Here is a 12,923-nt window from a genome sequence, read left to right on the forward strand (position 1 = left end):
ATATATATATGACAGTAACGCATGCTGTTGGATCAAGTACCTCCGAGTTTTGCTATTAATAAACCTCTGCCACAAGCTCAATCTTTTTGTTGTCTGCTAACACTCACCTGGACACCAGGCACAAGAGCCTTCCAAGGAGGACGGGAAGCAGCGGCGAGGCAGACAGGGGGCCTCTGTGTTCACCTCTTTCTCGCCTGCTTCCCTTCTCCTCCATAAACCAACATGGAGCCCTTCAGAGTCCCTGCCCACAGAGCGACTGCTCCCAAACTGGCTTCGATTCCATCCCCAGCCTGCTCCCCGCCTCAGCCTACTGCCCTCCCCGTCCCCTTGGCCAAGGCATCACCCCCAGGCCTAACCCCAAAGTCCAACCAGGGTCTTCCCTGGATTTTCGGGGCTCCCTGAGCTCTCCTTCCCCATGGACCAGGCAGACTGGATTCCCAGGCCCCAGAGAAGCGAGTGCTCTCGGGTGCAAGAGAAGCCTCAGGTGCTGCTCCCTGGAGAAACCTGGCCTTTCAGGCTGCTGGTCCCTCAGATGCAGGCAGCTCCTCCTTATGTGCCCCTGGGAGCCCAGATCCTTCCTGTGTTAGTGCTGAAGCTAAGGCCCTGCCTATCCTGGACCCGCCCCCCAACTGTCAATGGCTTCAGAGGGCAGGGGCTGGTGTGGCCCTGGGGAACCTGCAGAAGCCGCTCCATAAATGCTCAGCCAGTAGATGAGAGGCGGGAGAGGCATGTGCAGTGAGGCAAGGCAGGCAGGCAGGGATGCAGGCTGGGAAACTACAGGAAGCCGAGAGCTGGGAGCGGGAAAGTGAGAGTGTCACTCACACGTGAGCTCCGCCCACTTGGCCCCAGGGTTGTTGATGCCTCGAAGAGTGAAGCCTCTCAGGCCTTCGTACAGCAGCTCCCGGTACCGGATGCGGAAGCCCAGGAGAATGCCGTTGACTTTGTCCTCCGCTGGTGGCTACAGGCAAACAGTGAGATATGGGGAGCAGCCCCGGACCACTGTCACCCCACTCTCCCCATCAGGCCTCCTGCGGCCCAGAGTAGGGCCGGAAGCGCCATCAGGAAAACAAGCTAGGAAAGCAAGGAGCGTTTTTATTGTTTTGTTTTGTTTTTTTGGTGCCAGGATCGAACTCAGGTCCCTGTGCTTGCAAAGCAGGCACCGGAACCACTGAGCTAAATCCCGGCCCTGAGCATTTTAAATTCATACAGCATTTCCAGTGAGGCTGCTGCATTGAGGTGGAGAGGGCAGGAATCACCATGCTAATCACCTCCTCATGGAGCCAAAGACAAGCTCAGAGAAGGCAAGGCACTTGTCCCTGGCCACACAGCACTGATGGGGACTGGACACTCAACTCTGGACACACAAGCCAGGTTTTGTCCAGAAGCCCCACCCCTCATCTCCCAGCCTGCTGATGACCCCTGCTTGCCACCTGCCCAGCGCTGCCTGGCATTTTCTGTGTGCTAAGCCCTCTCCTTACTCTTCAGCACATCCTGGACGAATGCATCTGCTTGTGCCCCCTGCCTGTCACTTTCTCCTTTGCTTTCTGCTCCCGTCCACAGTGGTGTTGAAGAACAGGCTGCAGAAGAAGCTGGGAACTACTTTTTGTGAAGCCTCTTTTTCAAAAACCGGCAGAAATGGTTCAGCCTTTTATTAGTTCCTTAATTGCTTCCCTGGCTGCCGTGGGCACTGCCCTGCCCCCTCGCCAGGTCATTCCCATCCACTCCAGCATCCCTGGCTTGCACAGCGGCACTAGGTCGTTTCTGCTTAAGGGGGTGTCCTCTCCCCTCTCTCTGGGGGCCGCGTGCCAGTGGCACGTGGGCACAGGCTGACCCCGAGAAGCGGGGACAGGAACCTGTGGCTGTGGAGCACCTGTGGGTAACCTGCTGAGCCCAGGCTGGGCCTCAGGAGGACACGGGAGGGGGCCGAAGGGCAGGGCAGCTGGGAGGCCTGGTCTCTGAGGTTTCCTATGGTGGTCATTCCCCAGGCCCCCGGCAGAGTAGGCCGTGCCTGCCAGGAGTGGGCAGCTGGAGGGCAGAAGGAAGAACTTATTTTTCTCCCTGAATGATGAGTTCCTGCTCTCAGCGATGGGCAGAGGCTGGGTTTCATGGGGACTCAGGGGACCCTGGATTCCCAATTACTCTTCTTCCTGAGGCTTCAGTAGACCTGGGTTCATAAACTTGACCCTGCCACTCACAGAGCTGTGTGACCCCTGCAATCCCCTCCTGCACCTCTGTCCTCATCGGCAGTAGGGGAGGTGGCCCCTGCCAGATGTGACTCTCTGGGAAGTAGAACAGCTGTGTGCACACACACGTGTGTGTAGAATGGCCCACGATGTGCAGACCCCTGGGAGTCTCACACATTTCTGTGTGCTCTGGGGAGCCCAGGCAGCCCCACTGGGGACTGTTGGCTTTCCAGTCCAGAGCACCGCTGTCTGCGTCCTTGCGGGGAGATGGGCCCATCCTGCCGGCCTGACCTACCTGCCACCGGATCAGCACGGAGGTGGTGGTGTGGGGAGTCACTGAGAGCACGGTGGGGGCTTCGTCAGGGGCTGTGGAGAGAGGCAGGCAGGTGGCACCTGGGCCTGGAGTTTCAGCCCCACCTAGAGCCCATGGGACCAGGTCCTGCTGATTTGGGGCTGATAGGCAGATCCCTCTTATATCACCCGGTATTCTCAGCAACTCAACTTCTACAGAACAAAGGGCCAGTGTGGAGGGAGCGACCCGGCCTGGCCAAATCTGTGGGTCCCAGCCCCAGGCTCTCTGGCTGCCCACCCACTGCCCAGTAGCCTGTGGGATGTCAGCCAAGCAATGGGCTTGCATGCCAGGCAGGGTCCAGAGTCCTGAAGGCCCAGTAGCCCAGGGTCCTCTCTCCCTTGGAGGCCTCTCTCCTCTGTGCCCAGGAAGCAGCCAGCCCGCAGCCAGAGACCCATGTGGGGAGGCGCACTGACCGGCCTGCAGTGTGGTCAGAGACTCCGACTCCTCACTGAACTCGCTGTCTCCAATGTCATTGGTTGCCTTCATTCGGAACTTGTAGGATGTGAAGGGCTTCAGCCTGTGGAGGGAAGTGGGGTCCTATGAGCAGTGGTTCCCAAAGATCACGCTCCATGCCTCCGCCATGGGGTCCTGCTGATCTGTTCCTGCTTGGGGAAAGGCAGGCAGAGGTGCTGCCCTACCACACAGATGCGGATAACCAGGCTCAGGAGCGGAGTCCCCAGGCCAGGCCCGAGTCCCCGGCCAGACTCCCGGATCATGCCTCTGGGAGTCTTTAGCTGCCTTATGTTCCCAGGGAGAAATGTCCGCCTCATAGGCCAGGCAGCCAGAGAGCACCCAGAATTCCCTCTCAGAGTCTCCCCTTGCAAGCTGCGCCTCCTTCCCTGAACTTGGGAGGGTGGAAGTTCCCAAGAGAGAACCAGACTCCTCTCTGTCAGCCTCCTTTCCTCTCCCAGCAAGTGTCTTTCTTCATTTACGGGGTGGGGGAGGTGGGCAGGAAAGGATTACTCAAACTTCAGATCACGTCGACTGGAATGTAAAAAATACAACCACCAGGAATTAAATCGAAGCCAGAGTTTTGGACGGAAGCTCTGCTCCCCTATTAAAGACGGGAGGAAGCTGCCGGTTGGCTGGGGAGCATCACTAATGAAGGGTGGTGAGGGCTTTGCCCTGGAGTGGGGGACACTAGGCTCCAGAAATAATCATGAGGCAGGCTTAATGGGGTTCCTGGAGAGGCGGAGTGAGGGAGACCAGGACAGAGCCAGAGGGAGAGAGGAGAGGACGCCTCTAGGGCAGGGCGAGCTGTGGAAGACTTGGGCCAGGCTGGGGGACCTCTGCTGGTGGCCACCCCGGCTGGGGGAAGGGCGGGACGCTGCCTCACCTCTCCACCGTGAAGCTGGAGGCGTTGTGGCTCACGGAGGCCGAGTGCAGCGCCCACCTGCCGCCGGGCAGCTCACGGGTCTGGATGGTGTAGTAGCGCACTGGGGACAGCCCATCGCTGCCCGGCTCCCAGGACAGCAGCACACTGCGCGCCTTCACGTCTTCCTGCTGCACCACAGGCTTGCTGGGGGGCTGCGGGCGGTCTGGGGAGGGGGGTCAGGTGAGCCGCGTACCTTGGGCTGGGCTGGAGGAGCATGGTGCCCCCTCCTCACCCCACTTCCGTGCACACAAGGGCCTTGCTGGTCTCACTCCCAGCAGCCAGCGCTGTGTCTCCTGGCCTCTGATTGCTGAAGTCCCAGGGGGCAGGGCTCCCCATGCAGCCCTCGCCAAGACCACAGTGAGGACGTACAAATGCCCAGTGCCTTTGCTCCTGCCTGTGACAACTTGGAGATGGGACCTGTAATGCCCGATCAGGGAGTCTGAGCAGGGGTGGAACTGACTTCACATCACACCCTCGAGTGCCTTCCTCTCTCCCAGCCTCCCTTCCCTACTGCCCATGGCAGGGAGGCTCAGCCTCCGCAGAGCTGGCACCTGGACTGGATGGATCTCTGTGGCCAAGGCTGTCCTTGAATGGGAGGATGTTTAGCTCTTTTCCTGACCTCTACCTACTCAGTCCCAATAGCACCTTCCCCAAGATGCGACAACCAGCGTCCTGCTGGCTTTTCCTGGGAATGTTTTCGAGCCAATCACTTTCACACCAAGCGGGGCTCAAGGCCTCTCTGTGGAACCGCAGCTCAGACGAGGGACTAGGAGGGAGTGGCAGCCAAGACCCCAGGCTGCCACCCTGACTCTCACCCACCTGGACAAAGCCAGGGGATGGAGGTGTCACCCATCTGCCTTCCTTCCTTCCTTCCTTTATTTATTTTGGTACCAGGGATTGAACTCCATTCCTTGCGGTTGCAAGGCAGGCCACCAAACCGCTGAGCTAAATCCCCGGCCTTTTCATTTTTTTTTTCCACTCATCTTCCTTTAGAAACCCAGGGAGGGATACAGATCTACAGACCCCTCACTGACCATGGCTCCAGAGATCAGAGCACATTTTCCGCTCTCCAGACCGGGGCTATATGATCTGTAACCAGCTTCCCACTAGGAAAGGCTCTGAGCACCTGGAGAGGCAGTGGTACCCCTCCCCTGACCTCCCAGCTCTCCCCAGCTCCCGCGGGCAGTCACCTCTCTTCTCGGTGGTCACTACCAAGGCCTCAGCGGCCTCTCCCCAGCCTTTGCGGGTCTGAGCTGTGATGCGAAACAGGTAGACAGATTCTGGCTTGAGGCCGGAGGCTGTGTACTGGCGGGCGCTCGGGGCCAGCACTTCCACTGCGGCGGTGCTGGCGGTGGTGGCATTGAGCCGGTGTGTGATCTGGTAAGCTGGGAGGCAGGAAGGGAAAGCACAGAGCTGGAAAGCAGGGCAAGGCACCCCTGCCTTGGTTGTAGTGTGTCACTGCTATATCCTCACTTGCCACCTGGGGCAGTGTGGGCTGTTCAGGGGCCCAGTGTCAGGAGCCGGAGGCCAGGAGAGGCCAGGGCAGCTGATAGGAGTCCCAGCCCGGGTCATTCTGATCTAGAGCACATGACTTTCCCCCATCTGTTGGCTTCCAAGGTGTGGCTTTTGCCCCGGAGTGGCATGGACCAAGGACCCAGAATAGGTGTAGGTCATCCCAGCAACAGTGTGTGTGTGCGTGTGTGTACACGTGTGTGTATATTCTTTATTTTATCTAAACATTTTGTGAGATGGAGTCTTGCTAGGTTGCCCAGGCTGTCCTTAAACCTGTGATCTTCCTGCCTCACCCTCCTGAGTAGGTGGGAATAAGCGTTTGCCTGGCCACGCCTCCATGTCAAAGGTGAGGGGCAGAGGCTGTGGGGAAGCAGACTTGCTCAAGGTAGTGGCTGCCTTCAGCCTGGGTGTGTCTGTCGGGGCTGGAAGCTTCTGGTCCTCAGCCCCCTCACCTCTGCGGCAGCAGCTGTTTCTGAGCAGCAAGCGTGGCTGCACTGAGCTGGACGGTGCGCCTTCACTTGGCCACACTCAGGAACAGCAGTGATGTTTATGAGAGGGCAACTGCCTGGGCACTGGGCATTCAGAGGCACGGAACCAGTCAGAGGTCCTTAAGGGCTGTGAACTTGCTCTCCCTTGCCCTCCCTGGCCCTCCAGCACATAATGTTATAGGCGGGAACTTCTAGCAGGAGGACCAGGACTCAGAGCCCAGTCTGAAGGACACGTGGACACTTCCGGGGCCTGCTCTGAGTGTGCCCCTTTACAACTGCCTCCCTCTCCTTCCTGCAGACAGGGCCCAGGAAAGGCTTGAGCTTACCCAGGATGATGCCATTGGGGGCTGCAGGGGGCTGCCAGATCAGCCGCACCGATGTGGTCCTCACTTCCGGGAACAGGATGCCCATGGGGGGTCCGGGGACTGGAGGGGACAGAGGGGGAGAGGCTGATGATGTGCTTGATGCCCTCCACGCAGGGCGGTCCGTGGGGTGGAGAGCGGCTTATTCCAGTTCAGTGAATGTTCGCAGCATGCTGCTCCATGCCTGGCACTGGGTTAGGTGCCAGGGATACACACCCGAAATCAGTGAGACTTGCTCCCTCTAAAGAACGTTTTTTAAAACATAGAAACTAGAAGACAGAATGAGGTTCTACCCTCAGAATAGGCACTACTGAGTTCAGTGTCCGGGTCCACACTGCCAGCACCCAGTAAACAGGCCCTGCCCCGAGTCCATGTTTAGAAAGCCTTGCTTGGACTTCTTCCTGCCCACTGTGCGGATGACCACGGGGCAGTGCCATGCCCACCCCGAGCCCGGGTGACTCTTCCCTCTGGACGTCGCTCTGGAATCCTGGGGTCCTGGATTCTCTGCCTAGACAGTGCAGCGTGCTCTCAGCGTCTGCACGGGCCTGTCCCCGGATCCTCCTCTCCAGGGCAGGCTGTGCGTCCAGGCACGGCCAGGGCGGCTGTTCTGGGAGTGGACGGAGACTGAATGGCACACACGGGCGGAGGGGGTGGCAATGGCCAGGTGGGATGCTCCTTGCCACACAGAATGCCAAGAAGTCAGGGATTCCTAGCTTGGACTTGGCCTTTCAGGTCATTGTCTGGGTATACTCGTCAAGACAGCAGGATGGGACACATTTAATTTAACAGCTCATTAGCTTGGTTTATAATTTTAGAGTAGACAGACAAGAGGTATCTGGACTTCTTCCTTCACTCTTGTCTGTGATGGGCCTGATGTGGGAAGTGGGGAAGGGAGGGTGAGGGGCCTAGCAGTCAGCTGTGACCCGGAGTTCTGCCGGGTGTACGCTGGGTCTCACTAAGTCACTATATGACCCCAGGCTGGACTCGAACTCGCCACCCTCCTGCCTCAGCTTCCCACAGAGCTGGGATTACAAATATGCACTACCGTTCCCTGCCTGGTGTCACTATTTTGCAAACAGGACCATGAGGCTCCTGCCCAGGAAAATGAAACCAAGGCTTTTTCCCTTTCACAGACTTTGCCCAAAGCAAACTTGCTCCAAGTGAGAAAGAAACCAAAACTCTCGCAAGCACGAGGTCCCAAGTTTGATTCCCCAGTACCAAAAAGAAAACAAAAGAAACCCAAACTGCCAAGTTCCTGCTCTAGACACTTGTCCCAAAGAAGAGAGACCAAGAGATGCTCTTGTGTCGTCCAGTGGGGCTGCTGGCCTCTGAGACCCACCCCCCGTGGATAGGAGGCCCTCGGCTGCCCTGGTCCCGGGGTGCAGCCTCACCGTCGTCCAGCGTGCGCTCCAGGATGGGGGGGTGGCTGGGGTTGCCGTCGCCCATGCGCGTGAAGGCCAGCACCTGCACCTCGTACAGCACGTACTTGCCCAGGCCGGTGAGCTGTGCACTGCGAGACGCGTTGCCTTCCACCAGCCAGAAGCGGGGCTGGGAGTCCGCGTCCTTCTCCTTGTACCTCACCTGCCCAGATGAGCACAGGGGAGGCCTCAGGCTGGACCTTGTCACCATGGTGGAACCTGTTCTGAGACTCATGCCCTGGATGGTCTGGTCTGGTCTGTCCCAGACTGTGCAGCTAGTGGGGGGAGGGCTGGGGACAAAGATGGACCTAGGTGTAGAGCTGGAAGAGCCTTCAGAGAAGAGTGGCTCAGAGAGGGAACGTGACTTGCTGACGGTCACACAGCTAGGAGTGAGCAACCTCAACCCACGTCTCCTAGCTTCCAGGCCAGGGCCGGACCCGGTGGCAAGGTACAGATTTAAGCACAGTTCTAGGAGAGAACTGAAACTGCTACAGTCTGGGTTTTGATTTCCCCCCAAGGGTCTGTGAGTGGGGAGCTTGGCCCTCAGGTGTGGTTGCTGATATGACATTGAAAAGCGGGCCCCAGTGAAAGGCCCTGATCTTGGCGGGATTAAGGCAGTTCTCATTGGGCCCCAACCCAAGAGAGGATCAGGTTGTTACAAAGGCCTCTCTCTGGCTTCCTGTATGCAGATGTGAGTGAGATGGGGTAGCTTCTCCCACACGAGCTGTCACCATCATTTACCACGATGGGACACAGCTGAGTGGGCCCTCACCAGTGCTAAGCTTGTGCAGGCACCATGTCTGCCAGCCTCTTACACTGTGAGCTATATAAACCTCTTTACTTCATAAGCTAGCCAGTCTCAGGTATTTTACTATGGTAATGAAAATTGACTAATACAAAACTGAAAACTGGGCCCAACAGAACTATAAAGGAGGCTGGAGCCCCAAAGACCAAGGAACCCGCCCTTTTCCAGCGACTCACCTTATAGCCCAGCACGAGCCCATTGCGGTCAGCCTCAGGGATTTCGTTCCAGCGCACGAGCATGCTGCTGGAGGTGGTGGCCAGTGCCGACACGTTGGTGGGACCAGAGGACGGGACTGTGGGAGAAGAGGGAGTGGGGAGGAGGCGATGAGGACCCAGGGCTGGCCCCGCAGTGGAGGGAGGTGAGCAGCAGGCTGCAGGGCTCGGGCAGGAGCCGCCCCATGCTGCCTGCTCCATGGCAGAAAGTGTGGTGTGGACCTGGCAAATCAGTGGCACCTTCAGGCTCTCCAACTGGGGAGCAGAGAGGCACCTGAATTTAAAAGGTGCCAACAAAGAGCCACGGGACCTCAAACCACCTTTGGGCCTGATGGTCGGGCCCCTAGGAACTGCTGCTATGTTCCTAGAATGTTCTGAGAGTGATTCCTTTCCCGAATCTCTGACTCCTTTGGGCACCACTGGGTTCAGGGTTAAAGCCGAGGGCAGGAGGTAGGCAGAATGCCTTGCCACCCACAGAGATAGGCTTGGGGACGGGCAGGCACTGAGAGGCGGGCATGGGGCCGGATGTGCGGTGCTGGGCTGAGCACGGAGGAAGCCCCTCAGGCCGTCTCGGACCACAGTCCCAGCCCCGGGTGTCCCTGGAGAGAGGCGGGCACCTGACTCCCGGGTCCTGCCGAGCACCACCGGGCTCCAGGGCCCGCTCCCGATGGCGTTGAAGGCCTGGACCTGCACTCGATACTCCGTCCACTCCTCCAGGTCCTCGATGGTGTACTCCCGCTCCATGCGGTCCGGCACCACGTGGCTCAGGGTCTTGCCATGGCCGTCGGACCTGCTGTACTTGATCTTGTAGCCCACTGACTCAGGGCTCCCGTTGTATTCCATCTCCGGGAGAGGCTGTGGCACATAGAGGGCGGTGTGCGTGAGGGAGGCCGTCTTGGGCAGAGGACTGCCCAGTACGGGTGGGAGCACTTACCCCTCTTCCTCCTAGAGAGATGCTCCCACCCCAGCATGGCTTGGGCTCCGCACATGGTTTCTGTTGCCCCCAAACCCCCATCTGTCCACCCACACTCCTAGGAGAAGCAGCGGGATCCTCCAGTGTGTGTGTAGCTTGCTTATTGCCTGCCCAGAGCTGGTCCTGTCCTGTCCTGTCCTTTCCTTCCTTTCTCTTCTGCCTTTCTTGGCTTCTTTTCTCCTTCCTTCCCCTTAATACTGGGGATTGAATTCCTGGCTCTTTTTATTCTGAGGAAAGGTCTCAATGAACCACTAAATTTCCCAGATTGGACTTGAATTTGTAATCCTCCTGCCTCAGCCTCCCAGAGGTGCTATGATCACGGACACGAGACACCACACCCAGTTGTTATTGCTTTGTGGTACTGGGGATCAAATCCATGCGCACTCACTCTGCCACTGAGCTACATCCCCAGTACTTCTTATTTTTTTTAATTCTGAAATTGCATTTTGTTAAGGTTGCCCACACTGGGCTAGAATATGAGATTTTCCTGCCTCAGCCTTCATGAGCGCTGGGATTACAGACTTGTCCCCCTGCACTTGGCTTGAGTCGATCTTTCAGGATACTCGAAGGCCATCTGTCACCGTGCTGATGGGTGCAACCGCCTGGGCTCTGCTGCCTCACCTGCTTAGATTCCCACTCAGGTGGGAGAGCACACTCACCTGAACTTTGCAACGCCTGGCTCACTCAGGCTCCCATAGGCCCCCGCAGGGGGAGGAGGTGCATGTGTGCCTCCCACACAGCCGGGCACCGTCCCTGCCTCACCCTGTGTCTCTCCTGCTGCGTTCCCAGCCTCTCCTCTTTCTCATCTGCATCGCAGCAGAGGGGAAAGGCAGATTCCTTTCCAGGCCTTAGGGCCAGGCTGGAGCTGTGGTCCCATCCCTGGGATGAAGCCAGGTGCGGCTGGGGAGCAGCGGAGAGCTGTGGCCCGAGGCAGGTGTGGGTGAGGAACAGGCCTCTGCTCACCCGACTCCTGTGTGCTCCCCAGGGGCTCCGGAGGCCCATGCTCTCCACACCTAACCCACTTTCTCCAGTTCCCCGCTCCACCTGGCCTCCCCACTCACACCTCCTCCCACCGCCTCTCCAGACACTGAGCGCAGAGGCCTGAGACCGTTAAGGTGGCACTCCACGGGCCAGCGAGCCCGAGACGGCTACCAAGAGGAAGCAGCCACGTGGCATGTGGGCCTGAGGGGAGCTGGCCCTGCCCTGTGTGGCCTCTGCCTTTTTGCCCCTTTATAACTAGTAAGAGGGCCCTCGTGGTGACAGAAGGGGACCGGGAGCTCTTTCAAGCCAGCTTTTCTGATGCCAGAGTTCCAGGTCGCTCAGGAGCTGTATCTAAGAATTCTCTCTTTTTAATTTTGTGCTGCTGGGGATTTAATCCTGGGACCAGTGGCACCCCTAGCCCCCATTCCTTTATTTGTATTGAAACAAAGTCTCCATAGCTTGGAACTTTTGACCCTCCTGCTTCAGCCTTCCTAGTAGTCGGGATTGTGTGGGAGTTCTTGTTGACTCCCATGCCTCTTGGGATTCTTGCCTCGTGGGACTCACACTGAAAAACGCTGCTGGGGTGGGGCTTAGAGAGACGATTTCTTCCGGTCCCCAAATTGTGAGCTGGCAGTGTGCTTGAGGCTAGAGCTGTGGATTTTAGGGTACACACTCCCTGGGTTGGGGTTCCAGCCCTGCTGTTAACTAGGGGCTGAGGGAGGATAATGGGGTCCTGGGCAGGTTGTCCAACCTTTCTCTGCCTCAGTTTCTCCCTTGGCAAAATGGGGACTAGGATCTGTGGGCTGTCACAGGCCTGTTGACAGAATAAAGTACTGCTAGGGCCCTGGCAGGAGAGGAAGCCTGCACTGTCAGCAGGGCCACTTCCCCACACGGAGGCAATGCCCCTCAGCCTACTGCCCTCTCTGGGGCACAGCATGCTGCACAGATGCCTCTGAGTGCCAGGCCCTCTGCACAGGAGCTATGTGGCCACGGGCAAGTTCCTAAGCTCCCCGAGCCTCAGTTTTTCTTAGCTGTACAATGGCATGACAAATGTGCATTTTTTAAAAGATTCCTGGGAGGATTAAATGGGGTAAGAAATTTAAAACGCTTGGCACCTGGCAATGCTCAGGGAACAGCATTTTCTAGCTCCTTCCTCTCATCGGAGGCAACCGTTCCTCCAGCTGAGAATGTGAAGCACCTGATTGGGTGTGGCAGTTAGGGTTGGGGGACATGTGAGCTTTGGGATCTGCTCAGAGCATCTATGGGAGACGCTTTTTCCTGTGTCTGAGGCAGGACTGACCTTGGGGTCTATGTCTGGTCCCTGGTCCCTTCTTCTCTGGTGCTGTTACCCTGCTCTGCCCCCTGCTGCCATGCACTACAAGGCTTTGCTTCACTACGCCCTCCTGCCACGGTGGGAACATGGACTGAATCCCCTTAAAAGCTGAGCCTCTCCTCCTTTCCGCTGTGGGTGTCAGGTATCTGGTTCAGCCATGGGAAACCTAATCCATCAGGTGAGCTAAGAAGAAAAGAAAACTTCTGAAAGCACAAAGTACAAATAAAGCTGCAGCAGCACAGGCGTCTGAGGCCATGGCCGCTCTGCAGGGTCGGACGGTCAAGGGGACAGCACACCCTGGGGCCCTGGAGGGAGCCTCACCATCCACCGGAGCCACAGGCTGGTCTCGCTAGCTGTGCGCAGAGTCACGTTGGCCGGGGCCATGTCAGGAGGCGCCTGGAGGGTCTGGATCTTTCTAGAAGGCTGACTGGGTGGACTGGTGCCCACGATGTTCACCTGACGCATGCGGAAGCTGGGTGGAGCAGAGGGGAGGAACGAGATGGTGAGAGGAGGATCTCAGAGCCCAATCCTGCTCCGTTCCGGGCAGCCTTGCTCTCCGCCAGGGGCTTTACCTGTAGTAGGTGAAGGGGTTGAGGTCCGGGACCTCCATAGAGCGGGCATCTGGCTCATTGCTGAGCTGGTGAATCAGCAGCCACTCCTCTCCTTCCCCGATCACGCCCACCTGGAAAAGGGGGACCCTCAGACCTGCCCGGCTCCTAGGAGGAAAGTCTTGGTCCAAGTCCCAGGGCCCACCTGGAGGCACCAACCGGCACCAGCATCTCGCTGGGCCGTTAGACACGATGGGAGGTGGAAGTCTGAGACCTCCCCACATCACAGGTTATAAACCCATTCCTAGGTGCTATTCAAACCCAACCAGAATCCCTGTGGGAGGCTGTGCCACAAATCTGTTCCTTTTTTTTTTTTTTTTT

At 58.0% G+C, this 12,923-nt stretch overlaps 1 protein-coding gene across 2 annotated transcripts in view; it reads right to left on the minus strand.

The window, feature by feature from the left end:
• Positions 1-12,923, minus strand: part of Sdk2 (sidekick cell adhesion molecule 2) — a 251,233-nt gene that overhangs the window by 35,135 nt on the left and 203,175 nt on the right. For both annotated transcript variants that reach the window (XM_010630709.2, XM_010630708.3), the window contains 11 exons: positions 12,567-12,676; positions 12,316-12,466; positions 9,325-9,562; positions 8,672-8,787; positions 7,664-7,853; positions 6,237-6,335; positions 5,101-5,295; positions 3,872-4,073; positions 2,949-3,052; positions 2,479-2,549; positions 823-958 (listed from right to left, as the gene is read on the minus strand). In XM_010630709.2, coding sequence (XP_010629011.1) covers positions 823-958; positions 2,479-2,549; positions 2,949-3,052; positions 3,872-4,073; positions 5,101-5,295; positions 6,237-6,335; positions 7,664-7,853; positions 8,672-8,787; positions 9,325-9,562; positions 12,316-12,466; positions 12,567-12,676 — 1,612 coding nt within the window. The remainder of the gene's footprint in view (positions 1-822; positions 959-2,478; positions 2,550-2,948; positions 3,053-3,871; positions 4,074-5,100; positions 5,296-6,236; positions 6,336-7,663; positions 7,854-8,671; positions 8,788-9,324; positions 9,563-12,315; positions 12,467-12,566; positions 12,677-12,923) is intronic.

The sequence above is a fragment of the Fukomys damarensis genome, unplaced genomic scaffold (genome assembly GCF_012274545.1).
Source record: "Fukomys damarensis isolate Sample0158 unplaced genomic scaffold, DMR_v1.0_HiC HiC_scaffold_23, whole genome shotgun sequence".
Lineage (NCBI taxonomy): Eukaryota > Metazoa > Chordata > Mammalia > Rodentia > Bathyergidae > Fukomys > Fukomys damarensis.